Source organism: Protomyctophum parallelum (genome assembly GCF_964188405.1).
Source record: "Protomyctophum parallelum genome assembly, chromosome: 17".
Classification (NCBI taxonomy): Eukaryota; Metazoa; Chordata; class Actinopteri; order Myctophiformes; family Myctophidae; genus Protomyctophum; species Protomyctophum parallelum.
This window is the reverse complement of record NC_139719.1, coordinates 20,741,422-20,767,862: the sequence shown is the minus strand read 5'-3', so window position 1 is coordinate 20,767,862 and position 26,441 is coordinate 20,741,422. Positions and strand designations below refer to the sequence as shown.

At 42.2% G+C, this 26,441-nt stretch overlaps 2 protein-coding genes across 3 annotated transcripts; one reads left to right on the top strand and one right to left on the bottom strand.

Annotated features, from left to right (window-relative positions):
* The first annotated feature begins 684 nt into the window (after positions 1–684).
* Positions 685–4,037, top strand: mrpl58 (mitochondrial ribosomal protein L58). Its single transcript, XM_083787842.1, has 6 exons — positions 685–853; positions 1,213–1,237; positions 1,358–1,417; positions 2,018–2,100; positions 3,632–3,801; positions 3,891–4,037. Exons 1-6 carry the CDS (start codon positions 716–718, stop codon positions 3,973–3,975), a joined length of 561 nt encoding a protein of 186 aa, XP_083643968.1. The 5' UTR covers positions 685–715; the 3' UTR covers positions 3,976–4,037.
* Positions 4,038–7,802: 3,765 nt separating this feature from the next.
* Positions 7,803–24,082, bottom strand: LOC310874934 (cerebellar degeneration-related protein 2-like). Of its 2 annotated transcripts, XR_014570599.1 has the most exons (7): positions 23,470–24,082; positions 15,215–15,327; positions 13,590–13,738; positions 12,924–13,088; positions 11,940–12,147; positions 8,382–11,472; positions 7,803–8,343 (listed from the first exon to the last, which is right to left on the bottom strand). XR_014570599.1 is itself a non-coding variant. In XM_083787867.1 (6 exons), the coding sequence occupies exons 1-6, from the start codon at positions 23,549–23,551 to the stop codon at positions 10,699–10,701; spliced, it is 1,491 nt and encodes a 496-aa protein (XP_083643993.1). In that variant the 5' UTR covers positions 23,552–24,082; the 3' UTR covers positions 7,803–10,698. The 2 variants fall into 2 exon arrangements, 1 of the variants encoding a protein (XP_083643993.1); XM_083787867.1 differs by having other exon boundaries at positions 7,803–11,472.
* Between the last annotated feature and the right edge of the window lie 2,359 nt (positions 24,083–26,441).

The following is a 26,441-nucleotide window of genomic DNA, read 5'->3' as shown; positions in this document are numbered from 1 at the left end:
GATTGCATTATTATGGCATACATGTTGTTTATTACCAAACAGATTGGTCAAAATCAAAATCACGTTCATGGATAACATCTTTAATTTGATACTGAAGTCAAACTTTGCCCCAAATCTGGAGATGACTCATTGACGTCATAGTACAAACGTCATCGATTGAGCATGCGTCCTTCTTATTGTGGTTTAATGTTTATATTAAAAAATATCTATAAAATCGGGTGAATTGGTTCCATGGTGTAATGGTTAGCACTCTGGACTCTGAATCCAGCGATCCGAGTTCAAATCTCGGTGGAACCTGACTTTATGTATTTAATAATAATTCTATTCCGGTGCTTTGTTATTATTTTAACAGCGCAAACAGCGTTTGTAAAAAGTTGGATAGTTGGAGAACGCCCCCCAATAGGAAACGCCCCCTTTCTGACTCTGGAGGGTTGCGTCACGCTTTGATCACGTGATCATTTAAAATCCAAGACAGTGTTACGACAACTCCATTCACTAATCACTTCATGGGGCCAGTCTCTTCTACACAACCAGAAGTTTACGGAATGCATTGGAGTCTATGGGCTCGCGCGAGTACATGAACCACGTGACCAGGCTGTTCTCTGCCCCCTCAATCTCGTAACTCTGTTTTACTAGTATACTCTAAGGTTTTACTCTATGCCCCGGTGGAGGTTCGGGGACAACAACAACTGCTTGGCGAGTCGATTGATTCAACATGGCGACGTCCATGTGTATAAACAGATTGATAAATTTTCAAGTAAATCAAACGTGTGAAAGAAACACTCTGATCAGACGTTGCATCTATCTAAGTGTGGTTGGGTACAGAAACCGAGGAACACAAGATACGCATGAGGTACGAATCTGTGAACGATATATGGCAGAAGAAGCTACAATTGCCTAGCTACAGCTGCTACACACAATAATTAATGTGCAGACAGTAACAAATGTTTTAGGCATGTAACCTTGCCTGTATTTCTTTGGCTATTTAGAAGTGTATTTGTACGTCTCTAAATGTTTTTATGAATTGAACAAGGTGGACCCTCTTGTAAACAAGTGTAATGCTTTATTGGTGTTTGAGTCATCCACACAGTTAACAGTCTTTGTATTGAGTTGTGCTTGAAATGTACTGTAATTCTGCAAACTGTTAATACATATGTCAATCAATCAACGTGAAGTAACTGTTTAATTTTTCATTGTCTGTCTTTATCCTAGGATGCCCAAGTTCACGTTCCAGTTGGTAAATATAAGCACATCTTTTGTTTTGACAACATATTGTACTTTCATAGTAAGAACATTTGATGTCAGTTGCGTCTTCCAATAGTCTGCTAATGTATTCCTCTCATTCTGGGTTAATTAGATCGGCTAACAGTATGTTACAGCCGAAGCAGTGGTCCAGGGGGTCAGCATGTCAATAAAGGTAATTGTTTGTTGCCTGACAGATATTAGCAGTACAGACCGATTTAAAAATGAATCCAAATCCCATTATCCCAATCTAAACTAACTAATTGGCTAATTGATAAATGGTAATTTACTGGAATCACACTGTGAAACTAATATACACACAGAAAGACATGAAATGTAAAATGTTACCGTTTCCTGATACAATTCCCACTAAAGTAGCATGGTATGTCCCCTAGAGGGCGATAGACATCCACAAATTATAGTCCTTCTGGATACAAATGGGTACTAAGTTCTGCTACTGTAGTTATTGAATAACTGGCTATTTAGTCCACATGAATTGTAGTGGGACCAGTGGGAGATACCGTAGTCATGGTAGATATGGGAATTTGGCTTGAAATGAGGTTGATGGGAAAGGATCTCTGAATGAAGGGCCAGGCCCACCTGAAGTTCTGAATGATGTCATAATGTAGTATGTAGCCAGCCAAACTGAACAAATTCAGGTTATTCTGGTGGAGTGTACAATTGTCTAGGGCTCTAGGCTTATCTTTCAATAAAACCTGTCGGTATAAATGCACAAGAAAAACCATGTCCCTCTCTTTCTCTTCCCATTACATAGTCAACACAAAAGCACAGGTGCGATTCCATGTGAAATCAGCAGACTGGATTGCAGAAGATGTCAGACAAAAAATCCTTGAAAAGGTTTGTATTGAAATATGACAAACTATTTACAAGCTACATTCAACACCCTATATACACGTATATGCCAATGTCACCAAAACCTTCTGTTATGTGGATCAGGCTTTTAGCGAAAGTCAAGTCTGCTGTAACCTTTAATGATTTTGAACATCTTATACATGCTTTTATCTCAACCCGACTTGACTACTGTAATGCACTTTATGTTGGTGTTACCCAAGTCTGTCTGTCACAAACTACAGTTAGTCCAAAACGCGGCCGCTCGCCTCTTAACAGGGGCACGGAAGTATGACCACATCTCCCCGATCCTTGCCTCCCTACACTGGCTCCCTGTGCGTTTAAGATTTTAATGTTTGTTTTTAAGTCTGTAAATGGGTTGGCACCAGTCTATATATCGCTATATATCGGAACTTGTAGCTCCCAAAGTATCGGCATGGGCCCTGAGGTCGACTGACCAGTCACTTCTCAAGATCCCTAAATATAAGCTGAAATCCCGGGGCGATAGGTTGTAGCACCCACATTGTGGAATCATGAACTTCCACCTCATGTTAGAGCTTCTCAAACCTTGTCTGTTTAAATCACGTCTGAAAACTCACTTGTACTGATTAAGAGTTGCTGCTTCCACTGCATTATGTTGCCCTGTTTATGTATTTTTTTCTTTGATATTTTAGTATTCATTTGTTTCAACCTTGTTGTATAAAGTTACCTTGCCTTGCAAATTGGGCATCAGTAAATCACATAAAAAAGAGGGAAAAAAGTTCCCTCTTAAAACAAACTTAGATCTCACTGTCCTTCCTACAGACCCATCTCCAAACTTCAACTCATTTCAAATGTAATTGAAAAAGCCATATTAATCATCATTCATCTCTGCAATAATGATCTCTTTGATAAATTCCATTCTGGTTCCTGTCAAATTCTGTGTCCTCCATCCTGAGGATTAGCGATTGGAACCTGCTGTTGGCCGCTGACTCAGGAGGACGCTGCTCCTCCTGTACCTGAGCTCCATTCTTTATACCACTGACCATTCTGTTCTCCAAGCCATCCATGTTGGTTTTGCCCTGAAATGGTTTACAATTACAATTACATCATATATAAAACTAGCAGAACCTTTTGTCTCTTTAGGCCTACGGTGTTCCCCAAAGCTCAATTTCTGTCCCACACCGCTTCAACTTGAAACTGATAGACAAATTGCAAAATGAGTGAGAATCAGTTCACTGCTCATCTCAAGTTGAGGTTATTAAAATAAATGACAGAACACTTTCGGTCAGGCTGCAGTCACTAATATTGGCCATCACCTAAATCTGCTGTTCTATTGACACCACTACAACTGTGAGAGAAGCATTGGATTGCAGTATTAATTAGGTAGGCCTCTTCATGTCTAAGAATTCTGTTGGTTCTTATAGAAAGCTATAACGATGTATCAAATAGTATGAATTGCACTAACATGACAGTGAGCAACAGTTTGCAGACATTGGACTTTTGCATTCAAAGCAGAGTATGTATGCAATATCAAAAATAATTCTGCATGTCCTGCCAGAACAAGACTCGTATCAACAAGGCAGGGGAGCTGCTGGTGACCTCAGAGCTAAGTAGGAGCCAGCAGCGTAACCTTGGGGACTGTATAAGGAAGATCTCTGACATTATAGCTGAAGCCAGTGAGAAGCCATATGAACCAACTGCAGAAGAAATAGCCATTAGAGAATCCAGGTATTGGTACAAGAAGCACATTTTTGGTACTATTCGGCTAAACTAGTGAACACGTTTGTTGTATTATGGACATGTCTGCTGTGCTACAGGCTTGACAAGAGCAACAAGGAGCGGCTGAAACAGAAGAAGATGCTTTCAACAATCAAGCAGAGCAGACGAGTGGATTTTGACTGAATTATTTTGAGTTGTCATTTTATTTATATTCATTTTTGTATAATGTATTAAACTTTAATAATACTGCAGTTCAGTTTGATATAATTTTGTACCGCTGAATACATTCTTTTACATAAATCAAGTTTGACTTTGATTGATTGATTGAAATCTTTATTAACAGTTTGTAGAATTTACAGTACATTTTAAGCACAAACTCAATACAAAGACTGTCAACTGAGTGGACGACCCAATTAAGCATTACACTTGTTTACAACAGGGTCCACATTGTTCAATTCATCAAAACATTTAAAGACATACAAACATTTAGAGACATACAAATAGACATTTCTCTGTAGGTAAAGAACAGAACAGGAATTCATCATATGGAAAGCAAAAAAGGGAAAAGATACAATATACTAAATAATAAATATAAATATAAATATACTAAAGTGTCCATCACAGGCCGGCACAGTGAGTACACTTTGTTTGGACATTCATTACCTGCCCTAATTACTGTAGGAGCTAAAAACAGCATAGGTAGGCAGGGGTATCAATGATGGGAAGGGAATCCATCAAAAAGCATTTATGGCATTGAAAGACAGGTCTTAATGGCATTTAAGTTAACAACAGGACAGGACATACTTGTAAGACTGAAATAAAAGTAACAAAAATCAAATCTGAAGATGAAAGTAAAATAAATGTAGTAGACATAGACTGACGGGAATAGCGGTGTGCATGGGGTGAACGGAACACTGTCCCCCGCCTCCCAGTGAGCTGTGGCGTCATCAGCTTGTGTACCACAGCACCTCAAAGGCCCTTAAAACAAGGCTCCAGACTCCCCAAAACAAACTGGTCAGGCTACTACTTGGCCTAACTCCCCGAACCCACCTCACCCCTGCCCACTTTGACAGGCTGGAATGGCTTAGGGTTGACGACAGAGTACAGCATCTTGCAATGGGTCTGGTCCACAAGATTCGATACACCACCAAGATACCCATGTACCTGTCTAAATACATGATACATACGGACATTCCTGGATGTAGGAGTGAAACAATACTAGCAGTCTAGCATTGGATCAAAACGATCTGTATTTTATCGAGTCTGACTTTTGACTAAGGAAATTTCAGACGGCTTCTACCAAATAATTTCCCATTGGCATGTATACGCCTGACATCTGAGCGGGTGTGCGATAGTCTACCGGCAGTCCGGCGCACATAAGACATATAGAAACAAAAAAATAATGGAAATTGTAAAACTAGCAGAGGATGGTTTCGATCCATCGACCTCTGGGTTATGGGCCCAGCACGCTTCCGCTGCGCCACTCTGCTGCATATGACGTTCTCAATTATTAGACACTTTCACATAATAGAAGCAAAGGGAAAAAAAAATATCACAAAATTAGCAGAGGATGGTTTCGATCCATCGACCTCTGGGTTATGGGCCCAGCACGCTTCCGCTGCGCCACTCTGCTGTGTACATGCCGAGCTCTTCTGTTTAGTATTTATTGTAATCGTCCATTAATCATGAGTTTCTGACGTCACGTTGTTGGTCACGCAGTTGTTAATAGTCATCGTTAGTTAGTACAGTTCATATATATATTCACTATTCAGGGCCAGGCGGCCAGAAGCTCTTCTACTCTGTGTTGAGTACAAAATAAATCGTGAATTTAAGGTAGCATTCGTTGCCAAGCTAACCTACTGCCAAGCTAATAATGAATCTGAAGAAGACATATCGGTCATAATAAACTCATAATGAAATGACCGTCTTGGGGTTAGTTCAAAATAGTCTTTGCCGGTTCCACTCTTGGTGTTCGTATGCATCTTGTATCAAGGCTACGCCAGCCGCAGCAAAAGACGACCACGAAGGGACTCGAACCCTCAATCTTCTGATCCGAAGTCAGACGCCTTATCCATTAGGCCACGCGGTCTGGGTGCATTGACGGTGGTGGAGGCCGGTATCTAAAAGTATCAGGTCATGTGTCTGGGTTTATTTCTATTATAGTTAATAATGTTTACACTTTACAGTTTTGTAAAAGTCCATAGCATTGCCTACTGCCATACCACTTTTGTTTTGTTTTGTTTTGTTGTCTTTTTCTACTACAACGTTGGAGGCAGAGCCGTCTAGATGAGGGACTGAGGGTCTGTGTATTAAGGCAAGCTGTGTGATTTTGTCCCGATATATATATTTTGAAATACTTAACTTTTATATGGATGTGATGTCGATCAGAGCGTGCTGACTGCTGAAACCTTGCCAAATATAGATGATTCCACGTAGGGGTGCCCTGAGCCGGCTGAGCGCAGCCATTACTGAGGTCCGTGTAAATTCAGCACTGATTAGCTACACCTGGCCAACAGGGCACTGCAGGTGTAGCTAATATAAAGTGCTGATTGTATTATATTATTATTACAAATTTACACCATTGATTGATTGATTTATTAACAGTTTGAAGAATTACACTCAATACAAGAAGTACAACTCAATACAAAAACAACTGTGAGTGGACGACACCCATAAAGCATTACACTTGTTTACATTAGGGCCCACCATTTTCAATTCATCCAAAAAGTACTCGGTAGTCTACTGGCTGCACCCATAGAGTATAAGGCTGCACCCAGAGCACCCCTCTGTGGAATGCAGCGAGAGTAAGCGCATGCATAAAGTGAGTGGCAAAGTGAGTTTACTTTAATGTTGTTTAGTGCAATCAGATAGGACTGTGGGCTGTCAAGGCCAGAAAGTATAGTTCTTTGCCACTCAGAGCTCAGAGGTGTTCCTGCATAACTTCCGGCCGATGATGTAACAGCCTCTATTCGTGTCGTAATACTCTATGGTCGTACCGTACGTCACAGATACTTCATAGATGACTGACGACCCCTAGCCTGATTATCAGACTGTAGCTTGCAGTCCACTCAGAGAGTGGCTGGGTTCTTTGGGCTGGATCCAGGCTAGACGACCCCACCAGCCACCAGGAGTTCTGTTCCATTCTCAGAATCCCACTCATGTGAAACAAATCAAAATCATTCAGTTTGGTAGGTTATCCTTATCCCTGATATTATTGTTTTGAATTGTGCAGTGTTTTACCTTTCAAATTCAGGGTCTCAGCTCTCCTCCAGTTAGTTGGTCAAGTTCAACATATTGGCCACAAGCAAACAGATAGATAGGCCTATATATTGAATAATATAGCGGTCAAGAGGTGCACTAACACATCCAAACACTTTGAGGGGTGCTGCCGTGCTGGATCAAAAAAGTACTCAGCCTTGAAAAGTACTCATACTGGCTGGATCAGGATGATGGTATACAGCGCACTTTCATGGTCCAAACCTAAAGGATGAACCGCTGCTGTCTGAATGTCGTGGTAACCCTACCCCGCTCCGTGAAGCATCAAGCATGCATGACGGACGAGGACTAACTTGCTCCAATGCTCCTGCATTAAACCCAAACCACACCAGAGGGTCGCCAGACTCGCCATGCAACTCCTTGCAACATGCAACTACTTGCAACCATTATTCCCAATTAATGGCAGTTGCAAGGAGTTGCATTGGTGTGTTTTGTTTTGCTGCAAGGAGTTGCAACTGGTGTGGTTTGGGCCAATTGACCAAAAATGTCCCAACAATTGCACAATCTATGTCTAATGGGCAGATTTCCATGAAATTTACATTTCCGTTGGTGTTACCTTTCAAGAGAGGCATTTGTTTTTGCCCTAATGTGATCTATCTGATCAACATGAAGTCAAATGATCTCCAAAGTCATATCAATGTAGGCCTACTGTATAGAGAACTTTGCTTCATGTCATCAAAAGTCTTAATCCAACACTTCTGTGTGAGATTTAAACACAACACAAGAGGCATAAATAATATCAATGCTTTATTAACATAGCTCAGTGATGAAGAGAGCTAACATACTGTATGACCAATCGTTGATGCCAGTATTCTATTAACTAATAATACACACATTTGAACCGGATGATATACGTAAGTAAAACAAATTAGGTTCAATCTAAGAATATGTTAGTGACATTCGCATACAGGCACCAAAACAAAAATAATAAAACGTTATTTTATAGAACAATGTTATAACATTCACACACAAATAAATAGATAACTATACAAGTCTTCATATGCAAAAGATGACATTTTCAAGTGCAATAGGTAAGACATTGCAGCACATAAACCTATAAGAGCCATTACATTAAAAGACTGAGATAACAGGCTCATGGGGTTTGGCATCATTTACGCCAATGGCTTGATGTACTGTTCCTCACTCCTTGGTGCCACTGCCTACATACATACATTACTGTCATACTATTACAAGTGACTCAACAACGCAACATATTATCAACAGTTTGATTTGTTGAATCTGGCATGTGGGTGTTGGTTTCCTGTGAACTCAACTCTACACACAACAGTCCTAGTCCGGAGCTAGGACTGAACTTTGTTTCAACAGTTAAGACAGTTCACTTCAGTCCCCCAGTCAGAATGCGTTGAGAGACCCTGAGAGAAAACAAAAGGATTCTTGGACTTTCCAAACGGCAATAAAATCCATTCTCTTAACTTACATTTCACATTACCACACATCACACTACGCTTGAAGCATACATACGCTATGTCCTCAAACGGTTTTACTGCAGAATTAGATATAAAATATGCAACATTCATATTAAGAAAGTTCTAAATCTTTAATTTACCCCAAGAAAAAGGCATAGGTACATACTGTACTGTCTATAGTGGAAAAAAGGTGCAATACGGTTGCAGGTTTGTTAGTTTTATATCATACTGTTATATAAAGGCTCAAGCTAGAATCCTTATATGGCATAAGGGTGACAATTCTGTTATATGTCCCTCTGTAATTAGAGAAAAAATATCTGCAAACGGCATTTTGACCTCTAAGCTCCTCTTTATCAGGAACTATCCATATTTACTGTACGTTCCCAAGCCTTTCCTTGTCTTCATACAACGGCCAGTAGATTATGTTTTGGCCATTATTATCACAATCACAGTTATGCCTGGTTATGTTTATTTATTCATTTTTTGGTTTTGTTTATTAGAGGTGAGGCAGCAAAGTACACCTCCTTTCCCAACAGCGTAAACGGCTTATACTGTATGTGGTCGTGTCAGAACAAAAGACAATAAAAATACACTTAAATAAGCAACATATCTATTTCACAGCCTTTAGCATTTAATATGCTCTTGCATGAGTGTTCGTAATACCTAGGGCACAGAAAAGGCAACAATATCCAGAGATTGTTTGCGGCATCTTTTCACAAAGATAGAGGACAGCAGCTTTTGTTCTGCTAGCAGTTAGTGGGTTTATCATTCCGCGACATTGAGGACTCAATGAGACAGGACATTTTGAGAAATAAGAAATAATCTTCTCCCCAGCATCATACTTAAATATAATTTTACTTGCCTGCCTTGATTATATAGAATTGCTACTCATGAATGTTGATAACAACTCCTGCACAGTGGCCTAATGGTGATATGCTCCCTTTAGAGTGAAGTAGCATGACACTGAGAATTTCACAGTGGAAGGATAAAGTTCCTTATTCAAACATTATTTCCACAACTGTAAGTGCATAAATAGGATTGTGGATGCCTAAATAACATTAACTTACTTAATCCTCTATTGCATTTGAGCACTGGGTTTCTAAGTACGGTGAGGCATCCCTAAAATATAAAATACAGTATCAAGGTCACACACGGGCACGCACGCACACACACACACAGAGCAAAGAGCAGTGCGCCATAGTAGCAACATGCTCCAGTTGACGATTTATAATTAGAAAATGTACTTTTATAGATATACTGATATACCAGTTTCTGAATTATTAGCCAGCTCACTCTTGAAGATGGTTGAGAAGAGTGGAGACTAACTGAACTATATACTGTAACTGTATGCCGTAATGGATTGATTATATAGAGCTCAACAATGTCACGTTCCTGTTTTAATCTCAGATAGACAAATTTAATCCATGTTCTTTAGCGGATGCACATTTCTAGAGGCAGGTTTAACCATTAAATGATTTTGGTGCAGTGTGATGGTGTGAGAGGCATACGGCTGTTATCTTCTTGGCTGTATCTTGTTAATGTCGTTAGTATAGCTGTGTTGTTTTGTAGCAAAATGCAACTGACAATTAACATAGTTCTTAGATAAGGATAGGCAGAGAGTACATGTTCAATTGATGCAATTGGTGCCACATCTAAAGGTGCAAAATTTGATTGCTGTTTATGTCTTATAATTTAGGGCTGAATTTAATTGTAGTCATTTAAATTCATTTCATGCTAATTGGATTCTACCTTATTTGACTATCTTATTAGACACGGCCCATAAAGCATTTTTTGAGCTGCCATTGCCTTTCGGCATGCATTTCTATGAGAAAGCCATCCTCTTCCCAGCACCTTTCGTTTTAGTGCTTTCGGCAGCTCGTGTCAATTTTGACAAAATGCTCTGGGCACCTCGAGTATAAAACAGTTCAACATTTGGAGGGGAGCGCCACTCGTCAATGTCGGGACAAAAAGCGATGAACAAACGTGACAGAGAGAGGGGAGGTTGATTACAGCTGCGCAACCACACACCAAATCATCTGATCGATCCTAGCAACAATAATTTGGAAAGGCTCTGGGTATTCACATTTTTGACATCCAAAGCAAAAAAACACAGCCTCTAACAGTGCTCCATTTCTGTCAGGGGAAAACTCAAACTATGAACAAAACAAAGCAATCCCATAGCAACTCTCAAAACCCCAGGTGATTATTGTTTACTAGATTTGCCAAACTTGCTAGATTTGCTCGTTTTAGAAGCTTTGGTAGCTTTGATGTCAGTCTTGGTCTTCTGGATACGAGAAAAGATCTCTTTAAAAAGGGCTTTGTACTCTGGAGTATTCTGGCCCAGTCGCTTATCCACAGCCTCCACCTGTTTGCTGATGCTCTCGATGGCCTCTGGGGTGGAGGGGGACATGAGGGTGGGGGTGGGAGGAGGCGCCGGGCTGGGGCCCATGGCACAGTCTTTCATGGAGGGGTCTCTGGAGACGGGCCGAGAGGTCTGTACCCCGGTGTGACAAATGCCCTCCTCGTGGCGCCTACATTTCCCCAGCAACTCCTCATACTTCTCCAGTAAGGCGTGGTACTGCTCGTCCACCTCCCTGAGTATGGACATCCCCCTCTTCCTCACACTGTTGGCGTGGATAGCGTAGCTCCCCCTCCGGCGGCCTGAGGCGTCACGCGCCACGATGGCGTTGAGCGCAGTGTCGCTGCAGCTCTTCCTCACCGGGCTGGACGTGGGCAGGGCCTCCCCGCCCACTCCCCCGCCGCCTTCCGTCTCCTCCCTCACCCCTCCTCCCGTCTCCGCCCCCTCCGCCTCCAGGAATAAGGTGTCCGTCTCCGGGGTGTTGTTGAGGAGGTTCTGCGTGAACGCCAGGCCGTCGTCCTCGCCGCTCAGGAGGAACGTCCGCGCGCGCCGCAGCTGCTGCAGCTCCTGGAGCTCTACCTCCAACTCGCGCACCCTCACCTGGCAGCTCTCAGCGTCCTGCCGGGGGGAGAAACATACATTTATTGAAGCAACAAAAAAATCTCACGACTGAAACATACTGTGCAATTTGTGAAACGGTGTGAAAGGAGCCCACCTAGCACCAACAATTAACACATAATGTTTTAAAAAAAAGCTGTTTTAGTAATATTGTTCCTGCTGTTATACATCCAGCCAACCGGGTGAAGAAATCACAGATTGAGGCTTTAACCATTGCTTTTACATGAAAAGCAAATTAGGCACGATTCGGTTTTTATGGAAGTTGCTTCTAAACATATTGATAGCTTGACCACTTCAAGTGCTCTAATCTTAAAATAACAACAGAAAATAGCCATAAAGGCATGCTGGCGTCTATGGAATCCAAATGATCAGTCGTGGCGACTGAGGACATATATGTTGTCACATCATGTGACGTGTCACATTTGGGTACGGCGTATTAAGTATTCATTGGAGCTTGAGGCCTATACCTGCACCCTTTTCTCCAGGCGAGAGAACTCCCCCAGGAGAAGGTGGCACTCCTTCTCTGCTCCCTCCCTGCGTCCCCTCTCTGCCCGCACAGCTGAGCGCAGAGCTGACACCGCCTCCCTCAGTCGCTCATTCTCTTCCTCGACTGGCGGGCGCTTTGCTTCCACAGAGAAACTCTCAGCTCGGCCCACCACAAACCCATCCTCGTAACTGAAAGAAATACGCACGAGTCGCACACAGACACACACACACACACAATGTTAGCTAGTCTTTTTCGGTACTAAACAAGGTACTCATTATTAATACTAGTAGTAGTATTTTATACAATATTTATCCTTAATAATGTTTTATCCCACGATTTTGTAACCCATTTTTCACCCCTGTGTCAATCATCTAATGTGATCCTGGGCTCTACACACCCTCCGCTAACCTAGTCCCCATATATGGGGGACAAAGGGAGAGCAACGGACTTGAACTCATGCTTCCTTCATGCCTGAGTGTCCAAGTTGCTCCTTTACACCTGACAGGGGGGAGTTTCCCTGGTTGGACGTAGCGCGTGGAAGGAACACGTTATTCCAACCAGTTCCTTTCCCCTCCATCAGGCGCCCCGGCTGGCCAGGGGGAGGCAGTTTAGTGACCAGGATCACTGCATGTTTTTTGTGAGGGTACCTACCCTAGGGGACACGGGGAGAACATGCAAACTCCACACAGAAAGGCCCTTTCGCCAACCCCGCCTTCGGGTATGGGCACTGATGACGCGGAGGAGGAAACACGCCGCCAGCGCCCACAGCGTCCCGAGTGGGAATCGAACCCAGGACCTTCTAGCTGTGAGGCGACAGCACTAGTAGCCTACCAACTGTGCCACCGTGCCCCCTTCATTTATCCTTTTTTATCCTTTTTTTTAAACCTTTTTTATCCTTTTTTTAATCACAATTCTCTTCACCATATTGTATGATTTTAAAACCATAAAATAGTTTCACCCTGACCTGGGTGCTGTACAAAGCTCCCTCAGGCAAGGGAAGGAGTGGATGGTTTTGCGGCGTTCCCTCTTCTCCCTCTTCACACGGAGCTGTTCCATGGAGCGAAGCTGCTCCACCTGCCCTGAGAGAGACTCCACGTGGGTCTGCAGAGTCTCAATGGTCCCTGTCAACCTGTCAAACACAGGAAGAGAATGGGTTAGGAGTGACAGTGCATGGTTGCACTTTTTAGCCTGTGACACAAAGACACAAAATTTGATGTTTCCCCGGGACCCAAAATAGCAGATCTACAAGCTCAAAAAGCGTCGCTTCGCGCTGCATTGTGAGCTTGTAGATCGTCTATTTTCACTACTCTTATTATTATTTATTTATGGATTATGGATTTTCTTCTTAAATGGTGGGGGAGGGGACAATCTTTTGAAAAAAAAATGTTGTTGTAGGAAAAGAAAATAGGATTTTTCCTCAAGTCGTGACCCATAAAAATTGGTCTGTGACCCACAAATGTGTTCCGGTTAGAATGGAAGGTGGGAAGGAAAAGACAGAGGGAAGTAGGGAAATAAAAACAAGAAAGAGAGAGAGGTTTAGAAAGAAAGAAAGAAAGAAAGAAAGGAAGGAAGGAAGGAAGGAAGAAAAAAAGAAAGAAAGAAAGAAAGCTCAAATCCTGGTGTCTGTCACCTCTCGATCTTGTGCTGTGAGGTCTTGCTGTCGGTCACCAGTGTGCGGTTGGTGAGTTCCAGTTCCCTGGCGGTGCTATCCAACTGCTCGTACACTTTGGCATGCTGCTCATTCATGTCCCGCAAAACGTCCAGCTGCTTCGACAGGTACTGGAGGGCATAAATGAACATGAATGTATTTGTTGTGATTTTGGTTGACCACCTGAGTGGTCCCTCATGAGTCTCCCTCTAAACCAAAGGGGTGGTGGTGGGTGAGGATCAGCTGAGTCGCACATGCAGAGAACATGTGTCAACACCAGGACGCATTGCACTTACATTCTAGTTTATTAGACACACACACAGAGAAATATATACAGTAAGAACAGTGGCTGTATGACGTGCCTAGCAGATATGGAAACGAGGACAAGAACAGAATGAGCAGGAACAGAGCATGCGTCTCATATCATTGTCAGTCTCTCTGATACAGTAGTGGACGGTCATCATATCATGGATATCAATATGCTTACGTAGATGAGTGTTTCGCCACTGAGCCAAGCATAAATCATCATAACAGTATTGACTTGTCAAACTGACTAAACTGCACATAATGCACAATGCACATACACACAGTGACCACACATTAATTTGATTTTGATATTGACGGGGATGCCAGGTTGAAACTAAAGTGGTAAATCGTATACAACACGCACCTTACACAGACAGGCCCACATGCATGGGGCTTATACAGGAGACACTTCATTTGTGTCCCGAGTCTGACTAACTTTATCTCTCATTTCAGTTAATAGTATTGTTTAAAATCAACCACATGAATCCTACTGTCTCTATATTGATCATATCAAGCAAAGATTCTGTGAAAACAGCTGATCTACACAAGCTGACAATGCGATACGCTTTTGCCAAGTACAGACCCTCGGGGGATCCTGGTCAATGAAGTTGAAGTGGTTTAATGGCTTATGTCAGTGAGGAGGGAGGAGGGGAATGGGTTTCCTTTTCCTGCATCTCTTGATTGAATATTTTTTTCCCCCCTACACTGATTCTCAGTTTCCATTAGACAACTCATTACCTGGGTTAATGGCTTAGAACTTGTTTGTTGCTGTTTGGCCAAATGCTCAGCTCACCAATAGATGAATACATATACCCCCTTTGTTGATTTCATCATCAAAACGAGAGCCCAGACACTTTTAAATATCCCAAACGACATCTTTTCGAATACACATTTTAGTGGGAGAAACGGAGACTACTGGGTGGCTCATTCTTCCTCCTCCTATTCCTCTTTTGGTCCGGCTGAATCCTAATGATCTCTCGGTATTAACCCATTTTAATACTTTAGCTATTAAAAAATAGCAGATCTACAAGCTCATATCGCGGCACAGAGTGCCATGCTACGAGCTTGTAGGTCGTTTTTTAACTCAAATCTTTGCTTCTGGGTGGTCCCTGGAACTACATATTTTCAGATGGGGGTCGGCGGCCAATTGCATTATATTTTTGGGGGTCCTTGACATGAAAAAAAACTACTGACATAGAAAGATGGGTTTTTCAGAAACCTGTCAGGATTTAGAAGGCATTTGTAGAATCATTCCCAGGTTCAATGCCGGACCGCATTGATGAATTGTCATCCGTCCATACCTCAATCTCCTGCACCTGCTCTTCATTAGTGATGTACATCTGCTGTAGGGAGTCCTCCAGCTCCTTGTTCCTCTCCAGCAACGTCTTGCCCAGCTCGGCCGCCAGGTGGAGGTCTGGACAAAAAGGGAGCCGAGACGGAGAGAGAGAGACAGAGAGAGAGAGAGGAGACATTGAAGATACATTGATGGGAATAGCAGTGATACCAGAGAGCACATTTCAACAACAAGGCAATTGAAAGTGCTTTACACAAAACATTAAGACTCAGTAAGACTCATTACAAAAGGACCTTTGCATACGATTACAAACAGTTATTTAGGAATTCAGGAAATAAAATTTCCCCCCCCCTGAGACAGAGTGGTATATAGATGTAAGAGGAAAAGAAGAAAAGGACTAGAGGGAAAATTGAATTAGACTGAGAGAGGATGGTGGATGAACAATCGCAAGGATGGAGATGAAAAGCGACATTTAGGAGTTCATTATACACAAAGTGGTGCAGTGGCTTTTCTTATCTAGGCTATCTGGAGGTACAGTAGAGGTCTGGTATAATGTATGCGCTCAAAATTAATGGAGCCCATTGGTCTACTTTGGGAAAGGTTATTAAAAAGGTGTCTGTCAGGACGGGCACGGCACTTTATTTTAGTCTGGAATTAAGCAGGACAGCTACAGGGAGAGAAAGAAAGAGAGCTGGAGCCAGAGAGAGAGAGAGCATTCACAGTGCATCCCCCATTGCAGACGGTGTATGAAGGTCAATGATGTGTGCCAAGATAATCTGATGAAGAGCCCACCTCTCCAATGAGATCAGGACCAAAATAGTTGGAGATTCATAAAGCATTCCAGTCAGTGAGTGAGCTGCTCCTCGCTCACAATAAGGTCAGGGGGAAACTTCCAATGTGCCAGAAAGGATATAGCCTCCGATATATGTGCAATATGCGTGTAATAGAAGTTGTCAAAAGTTGTATTGAAAGTTATTAAAAAAACCTGATTTACAATAAGATTTTCAACATGTGCAGGATGTCCGTGTACTGTAGACAATCAGATTTTCAACACAAGGCTTGCACAGATGAAAAAAATATATTATGTAAAAAATAAAGGTAAAAATGACCTCTTTCTTTTACAGACCAGTCCATTTGCACTGCTTTGCATTCAAAGAAAGGTTGAAAAGAAAGAAAGTACCAACAGTGTTCCACAAAATAATTATATAATTATAATGAACAATTATAGAATCATACCATCAAATCAAATTATGGACTTTGTGTGCTGCAGGATGTACATTTTTTCTTCTTCTTTTTGCGATGCATCAAAATAGGTATCGAGTATCATTATTTATACTATTATTGTGCCCCCCAAAGATAAATAAATAATATATATTGCATACAGTATACATTATACATCACACACACACACACACACACACACGCGCGCAATCACACATCATACACTACAATATAGTGTAATATACAGTATTAAATAATGCATTGCGTCGTTCAGGGAGCTTTTAGCAACAAGCATTCAGCGATCCACAGCGTCGGCCGGGGGTCGTAAAACAATGGAAGCACTTAAGAGAGCAGCCGTTGCTTTGCTCTTTATTGCCTTAATTTGTGCTTCCAAGTCATTGCAGGCCGAACTGGATGCTGAGTCACTCTCCGCTCAGCACTGACAGGTATCTGTGCGGTGTGTACATATTTTGCTGGGTCTGATGACTCAGCAAGATGTGAACCGAGAAACAGAAAGGGAGACGGGGCTGCAGCTGCACTGAAAAAGCCAATAAGGTTGTCACGCTGAGACCAGTGTCTGTCTGTCTTCAGCGATCAATACAGTGATCACTGGGAGTGATTCCAGAGTCAGACGTTGATTGCTTTCGTTAAACGCTGACCTCTGACCCAACCATGCGTTTGCATTCAGGGGCCTAAGCATGAAATAACATGCAAGTCAGCAGCAAACAATATGCCAGTCAGCAGCAAACAAGCATTTATACTGTACTGTACACAGGACATTTAAAGAATATTGCATGTACCTGTATACACACTTGATGTTAGCCAGGGGTCTCGGGGACACAAGTACAATTCATGTTCTACTTGCCCAAAGGTCATGTCCACTTTACAAACCGTAATAGGTACAATTTTAATTAACTTTTTTCTTTTTCTTTGTTCAATTTACTTTTCTGGCGTTCAAAATGGACATACCTCAATATGCATGCAACTTGTAGAGTTGTATTGCAAATATCTCAATAGCTATACAATATGACTTCTTTTACTATGACTCATTTTCCACAGACTGTTGCCCAAAGTCCATCGGGCAACCTGAAAGCAAACTCCACCGGCCCGAACGTTTTATTCACTTGCCACGTGCAGTCGGGCAACCGTTAGTGTCGACTAAACCCGTTATTCCTCATCATAGGCTTTTCCACCACATCTACATATTGCCTCTTCCCAGTGGCCTGCACGGATAGACACTAGGGGGTGCTAGAGCACCACCTGCCCTTGCCCTGTAATATATTATTTATGCCCCAAAATCTATAAATCTCACCCTATTAAGGCAACCGGCCGGTTCCACGAGCTGCACAAGGTGCCCTTTTTTCACTTGAGCGCCACCTGCCCCCCTAAATGGCTGTGCACGCCACTGCCTCTTCCTGTCTTTGCTCAATTAAACATGTGTACTGAGCAGTGAGAATACTACAGCATAGCATGCTGCTGTTCACAGCTGCTGCACATGGGCTAATTCACAGGCTTGCTTCCACACTGACAGCTTAATTAATTCCCGTGTGGGTTTGGCCACACACAGGTAGGCTACAAATGAACGCAGCAATCCGTAGAGTTAGGCTTGGTTTATATGCCGTTACACAGAGGTGTGGTGCAAAAACTGCTGATCTACTAGCCAGTACAACGCATAGCAGTATGACGCGCTGTGGGCTTGTAGATCTGCTATTTTCGGTGGCGCACAACTATAAATGCTAGAGTTGTCAATGGTGTGTCTGTCTAGCCAATCTAGCCATCCCTATTTCCTATTGACCAGCAAGAGGTATGTGGAAATGAAACTGATAGGCTTCATTTTCAATGTCTCTTTCACAAGTGATTTATTTTCTTGTCTTAGTTGTTCTTGGCACATGGCTCACCAATAATTAGTTATTCTTTCATACGCCAGCGATTTCTTTTCTCCCACCTCCAACACAAGAATGGGTTCTGTATAGTCCTAAACTCAACTGTTCTTCTGTTATTCACCATGGGGTTGAATAAGGCTCACAGCTTCAATGTAAAGCTGTGTACTGAGTTGTACAGCCATGTTACTCACCGAAAATAACTGATTTTGAATGCCTTTTTTTACAGTTGAAAATCTATTATTTTCAGCGAGCAACATGATCATAATATGATCATGTTGCTCGCTGAAAATAATTGATTGATTGATACTTGGTCATATTATGACCAAGTATAAATTAGGCTTAAGACAGCACTGGAGACACTGCTAGAAATGTCAATGCTTAATAGAAACACGACACTCTGTGCTTGTCTTATTTCTGATGTAATGATGACTTAAAAGCCGGCACAGCTGTGGCTTTTACAGCCACTTGGATGGTGTTGCTCCCATAAATTATCTGTTTTCCTCGAGAGAAAAAAAGAGAAACTGAATTACATAACAAGCAGAGAATGTGTACCGCTTTGGCTGAGGTCTGCCGACAACTGACCACCAAACCCCTCTCTAAAGCTAAGGGCGGGTTTGAAAACTCCCAAACCAGACAAAACCAATAAAACACGGACAACCACAAACAGCGTCTGTATTCAGAGTTCTGTCTCTCTATCTATGATGATTAGTATACTGGGATATATCTTTTGCAGAGATAAAACAGGTTTACTCAATATCCCCTCACTTCAGGGACAACATAAACTAGGGAGAGGGAAAGATAGGAGAAGGCTGGGCTAGAGGACTGAAATTGAAAGTGAAGAGATAAATGTTTAAAGTTCCCCTCAGTAGTAACCACATGAACCCTAGCGTCGCTAATTCTGTGCAATGTCAAATTGACACGGACAACCACAAACAGCGTCTGTATTCAGAGTTCTGTCTCTCTATCTATGATGATTAGTATACTGGGATATACTGGGATATATCTTTTGCAGAGATAAAACAGGTTTACTCAATATCCCTATTCTGTGCAATGTCAAATTGACGACTAGCATTCAGCAAAATAGGCAAATCCACAAGCTCACAATGTGTCAGCTATTGTCGGCAATGAGATTTGGTGTAGAGTTAGTAAAAAGGGAGGGGACCAAGTACAGACCCCTGGAGGACCCCGGTCCAAAAAGTATATACTGTAGGTTTGAAATGGTTAACCATGCAATGCTGGCCACCAGCCATTCACAGTCTGCTTATCTTAACTCTGTGTTGTAGCCCAAGGAGGACGACATTGTCATCGTCATCTCAGGGTCAGTGCCTGTACATAAGCTACAGTGCTGCATGAATTTTCTGCACGTTTTAATAAACAATGGACAGCCCTATAGTTGCGCATGCATACAGTAATGCATATGCAATCTAAAAAATGCTTTTGTGCACAGCACACACAACGTTGCTGCATGTGTAAGCAGGCCAATCTGTGCCCCCTATTCCTGCATGCATGTGGAATACCGCCCGGTACACATAGTGATCTTCTCATGCAAAGCAGCACAGGAGTTGTTTTGTGTCTCTCCTGTGAATCATTGGAATGTGGAAGAAAACATTCCATTTCCTGTCCCCTGACCTGATCTGTGCGACAGACCCACTCTGAGAGAGCAAACACAGTCAAGTTTATAGTGCTAGTGTCTTCAAGTGGCGCAAGCACGTTATAGCCTGTAATAAGAGTAGACTGCCCTGGAAGCTACTCATTAGATTAAGCCTTGATATCCAGTGGGTCCTAGCTAGCCTCCTGTCTCAGCTGGTCTGGGCACATATTTGCGTCCTGGACTAACGCCATTACAGGCTCTGGCTGACTAACAAAGGGCTTGAACAAAGAAGCATCCTATTCACACATTTACTTTTTAGTCTCTTGACTCTTTTTGTTTCAGTATCGGAAAGACGGAAACACAAGTACATCGGCAAACATACTCCCACTTCAGACTTCACATCATTCAACATTCCACGTTTCACATCTGCTGAATTTCCAGGACACGGATGCAGGATAGTTTTTTCTTTCCTTCCAGTGAGCTTTGTTTGCCCAGTGATCCTAACATCATCTCAGGGTAACTGGAAGGCTCGCCCCAAAACACGCTCGCCCCCATTTATTTTGCGGACCCCTCGCCCCCCCAACGGTTAATGTATTTGTTTTACTGAGGATAAGGTTAGAAATAAGTGTAGGGTTAGGCAGGTTAGGGGTTAAGTTTAGGAATAAGGTTAGGTTTTTGGCAGCGTTTTACTTAGGTTACATTTAGGGATAAGGTGCAGACTGTTCAGAGGTTGTCGCATTTGCTCCAAAGCGACTGCGTTTTGGGACAAGCGTTTTGGTATTCCACCTCAGTGGTTCCTCTGCAGCTAGAAGGTACAGTAATACAATGCCAGTGGTGTCTCTCTTTCTGATGGAGTCATCGCACCTGGCAGTGTCACACATCTGTCGGTGTGTGCACAGCCAGTCAGCACTTTAAACCCTGAACCATACCCTATACTCGACACTGTGGGCAACTGGCAGCCCGGGGGCCACATGCCAAATCCAGCTTTAATTACTTCATGACTAGTATTACATGACTAGTACTTAATGACTAGTATTAAAATGTTATTGTCTTTTTGTGTCCAATTTAGTTATGTTAACAGTTCATAAAGTACTGAGAAAACTGTTGCGCCTTTCTTCGTCCTTTTTTTCAAACTTGACTACAGTATTGGTGGTCTCAAAAACATAAGGGAAACTTTGACAGAAAAAGACTCGCTCACCGTATAGAAAATAGAAGTAAAACTCCTTAGACTGAGACTTTTTTATTTTATTGTATCATGCTCATAAAGTTCTCTGTGCTCAAAGTGCAATTAAAAAGCAGAGTTTTAATTGCACTTTGAGCACAGAGCACTTTATGAGCATGATAAAAGAAAATAAAAAATATTTTCTTAAGACTCAGTCTAAGGAGATTTACTTCCAGTTCATAAGGTTAACATAACTATAACTAAATACATTTGAAATTCAATAAAAAAGGTAACTTTTCAGGTTTTCAATTCAAATATAGCAAAAATAGCTGATCTACAAGCAATGCGACGCGTTTTGAGCTTGTAGATCGGCTATTTTTGCTACGACAGTAATATGCACTGTGGCCCTGTGGAGTGAGTGTGGAATTATTTTGGCCCTCGCCAGGGTCAGGACTCGGGAGTCCTCTCCTCTGTGGAGCAAGCTGGTCAGGAAAGGGGCAGTGCAACATTGAGATGGATGAACAGAAAAGCAGGACAAATTGTTCTTCAATATGCAAAAATGCAGTCCTTTCTAGTGCTGTCTATTTCACACGCATATCTCTCACAAGATATGTTGTATCTGACTGTACCTCTCTCCACTGTCATTTTGCAAATTATACAGTGAAGAAGAATACCAATGCCATGTGCCATGCTAGTTGTGTGCATGTGTGTGTGTGTGTGTGTGTGTGTGTGTGTGTGTGTGTGTGTGTGTGTGTGTGTGTGTGTGTGTGTGTGTGTGTGTGTGTGTGTGTGTGTGTGCGTGTGCACGCGCGCGTGCGTGCGTGTGTGTGTGTGTGTGTGTGTGTCTGCATCAGCTCATTGCACCAAGCTGGTTGTGTAATAACTGCTTTGGCACAGACTAGGTGATAGATTAAGAAGGCAGGAGATGACAATTGGTGGTGCAAAGGGAGAGGCGGTGTTATGTGTGGGTGATTCTGTCATTTGTCTTTCTTCTATTTATTTCGAATGTTTCAGAGAAATGGCTGCTTACCGTACATGCAGGGAGCAGACTGGCTGTGTACTAGTACCACACATATTTCACTCTGGTACAGATAATGTAAACCTTTTAAACACCAAAATACCACCTGAATACGGAAACATATAACTACCTTTCTAAAGAGCATATGACATTTATATTCAGGGTGTTTCTGTTGTTTAGGTTGTAGGTATAATTAGATTGTTTCTCAAGGAAATGACTCGTGCCATAGGCTATAAATATAAACATATTATCAGGACACACTCAGGATGAGGTGAGTGGCTAAACACTACCAAATGCCATCCAATGGAGTCGAGAACTCCAAGAACTCCAAATATTTAAGCAACCAATACCAAATAACAACTGCATCCGACTTGCAGTTATGCCATGGTAGGTGGGCTTAATGGAGAGAGTTACTATCTGAGTTTCAGGGTAGACACCGTTTTTTGAGTGGTGCAACCACTCCTATAGACAGCTATGTGTGTCCCTGGCTGGCTGGGTCTGTCCCTGCCTGGCTGGCTGGGTCTGTCTGAGCACGAAATAGCCTTTGGTTAGTTTTCACAACCAAGTGTCACTGTTGCGCAGCCTAACACATATAACACATATTAACTGTATATATGATGATTTGGGGTGTTACAGTACAGTACAGTACAGTACAGTACAGTACAGTACAGTACAGTACAGTACAGTACAGTACAGTACAGTACAGTACAGTACAGTACAGTACAGTACAGTACAGTACAGTACAGGGACCCCCACACTGTAACTCTGTCATTTCTTGACCATTTCGGATGCGGGCGGCTCATCGGAACCGGGCCGGCATCCTGGCCGCGTTCCTGTGGGCCTGGAACTTCCGCGGACCCCCCGGGGAATCCCACACAGAGTTGCACCACTCCCTTCACACGGGTGTGATTTTAATTAGTCAAATAGAATAGGCCTATACTTCCATGTACACTTGTAAAGTGTATAGCTTTTATTCCAAAATGCAAGGCTTAAGTAAACTTCTTTAAGACTTGAGTCCCGTTATTTGCCGAGGGTTCTTTGTGCTTGATAGTTTACAGAGTTTAATAATAAGCAAAGTTATAGAAAACTTCAAACAGATCGAATACATATTTTTTGATCACTTCAAAAGAAAGCTGTGTTCCAGTTGTCGGAACCGTGACAAATCTACTGGTTGCTGGCAACTAAGCTGTCAAAGTGGCCTAGCTTGTGCATTATATGATACAAAAAAAAGTACATGCAAATTAAAAGCAAATTGTGTGTAGGTGACATCATAGCTCTTGCATGAAAAAGACCTTTGTGCAGAAGAGAAGAGCTGCGCTCACCCAGCTGGGATGCTGCATGCAGAGGGCCGTGCGTGTAGAGGGTGTGAGGAGGGTGTTTTGCTTACCCTGCTCGAGATCGTGCTGGTCGTACCATGGCTCTTCCTCTTCGGTCACGAATTCTTCCATTCTCCCTGAGCTTAGCAACATGGATCATGAGCCACCTCCACAACACCGCCTGAAGTCTGCCCGCGATGAACTGCAGGATCGAACACGCGCTCTCTCTCTCTCTCGCGTCTCGCCCTCTCTCTCTCCGTGTGTGTGTGTGTGTGTACGTGTATGTGTGTGTGTGCGTTCGCGCGCGCGTGTGCGCGCCCCGGACGCCGCGTCCTCACATGCACAAGGAGGATGTTGTACAGTCAGTATGACGTCTGCTGCCTAAACAAAAGACATCCAGTTTGGTCCTCTCTTAGCACCCGGCGACGAATAACTGACGCCCTCCCCTAGTAGTCTCCTTATTATAATATCGAAACACAAATCCACTTTATGGGCGCCTTTTGCACGCAGTCTCCACACCCACTGTCTTTATTATCAACGTAATAACGTAGGCCTATACGTCTGTATCTATCTGCACTCTGGAAGTCAGCTGTTGGAAGAAGAAGTGTTGTTTGTCTGTGTGTTTTCTATTTCCTTCCTCCGTCACACTCCCACCTCTCCTCTCATCCCCCCCGTCCCATGCTGTTCCAGGGACCGCTGCTGTGCTGCAGACTCACACACACACACACACACGCCCAGACAGACAGACAGACACACTGCTAGACGTGGCAGATGATGATGATGGTGGTGATGTTGCAATAGGCAGCAGCACTTCCTCTCTCCTGCTGCTTCCAGCCTCCAGTGTCCATCTCCCAAAATGACTCTCATCACAGTCGGTACCAGTGTTGCCAGACTTTGCGAGGTAAACAACAAGCAAAGGTCTAGTATGAAAACAAGCCCAAAAGAAGCGACTAGGCCAAGAGCACTTAAAACCTATATAATAAATATAGCCTAGCCCTAGACTAGACTGTAGTATTATAAAATAGCCGATACTGTAGACTACAGTAGGCTATATTGACTATTTTCAAAATAATCGTTAGTGGGGGAAAGTGTTTTTTTAACAACACATATGTATTTACACTTACATTTACTTATTTTTTATTTATTTTAATATTATTTATTATTTATTTTTTGGGGAGTTGTGAAAATGTTTGAGGGACACTTGTTTAAACAATAATCTAAATAATTTGGATTTAACCACCAATATTTACAAGCAACTAACTTTACAGACAAGCCCAAGGTCGCTTATAATAAACAGACATGGCAACACGGGTCGGTACTATAGCCATCAATCAATGTCAATGACCAAAAACGTTTTAGGGGTTTGACTTGGCTGATTGATTGATTGAGGACGGTTCACAATCACAACCCACGGTCCACAGATAAATGAAGCTCATATCGAATATAGAAATGAGAGATAATTTGAGCAACCTGGACAGTGGACACCTAATATTTATTCTTTTAAACACACGATTCAAGCATTTTTCCAAAAAGGCAGATGATACATTTTCTTTGTTTCATCTTAATGTACATCTCAGCTGGGTCCAGAAATGCCATTTTTGTTGATTATACATTAGTATAGCACAATAATGACGATTGCTACAGTGTGTAGATGAAGATATAGGACAATGAGTTTAAGCATGGTAGCCTAATTATATTACTATATGGCTTTGAATCTTATCTCCTGCAGTAATACCGTACATTTAATACGTTAAAATACGTTTTAATTTAGCACAGACACTACTACAGTAGTAGCCTATGTGGCTAGTATACAGCTCCATTCTACTGAACACTAGAGGGCAGGCATGAGCTACAAACCTTTGAACAGCCTTCTGTGATTCCCCTTCTCTTCTCTCTTGAGGTGTAGCCTAATCATATTTCCCCATTAGTTCGAGCACTTTGCCCGATGAAAGCCACCAGTATGTACAAGCAGAAGCAGGAAGCAATAAGTGGAGGGGGAAGGGTGGATTTAGCTGGTGGTAACTAAACTCATATAGCATATTAGCAGCAGTGGTTCTCAAGCTTTTCAGGCTGTGGCCTGTGAGGCTGTGACCCCCCCAAATTAATCATTTGAACTGGGGACTGATAAACACTTGGAATTGTAGGAGTTGAGATGCATCACAATTAGTTAATTTGGTTTGACTCGGTAGTTCCACAGATAAATCTTCGGGCGCTGTGAGCTTGTAGATCATCTATTTTCACAATCTTTGTCTCTTTATATTATTTGACAGTTTGGCCAATGTTTGACCAGTATTTATAGTATAGTTCCTACTTTTTTTTTTTTTTCCCATGAAAATATTTATTGTCTTTAGTCTGTAGTTGCTAAACATTTACTACATAAAAAATGTGGCACCTGGAGCCAACAACTGTGGCTTTAAAAAGACAATATCAAAGTTGACATTGTTGACAGCCAACTAGTGCTGCACGATTTCTTTTTTTTTAATGCTGTTTTTATTAGGCATTTTTTGTATATGACAACTTCAGAATATCCTTGACAATGATAATGAGTTATTCAGTTATATAAAATGAAAGATAATGACAGGTAATGTAAATTCCACATACAATACATAATAAAAATATATATAAATGTGATAAACACGAAAAAACAGTTAAACAATGACAAATGTGAACAGACAAACAAAACAAAGACAACAGGACAGACACTCTTGCTCTCAAACTTTCCCAACACGTTGTTGTAAATTAACTGAATTACAGACATTTCTTTTTAAATGAGAAAAAATTAAATAAAGAAAAAATACTGAGGAAAAAATACTAAATATGTTATCTATTGTGTAGGAGGGGTTAGCGTGCACCTATTGAAATGGTCAATGAAGGGATAGTTCCTACTTTTGATGCAGTAATGGTTATTGGTATTTTTTTCTTTCTGGTATTAAAACGGTTTTTAAAGTCCTTCAATTGTCACTTCGCTGTCATACGTGCCGGGGACCCTCCCCCCGTATGCGGGAGTCCCGACCCACAGGTTGAGGACCACTGGTACAGTAGC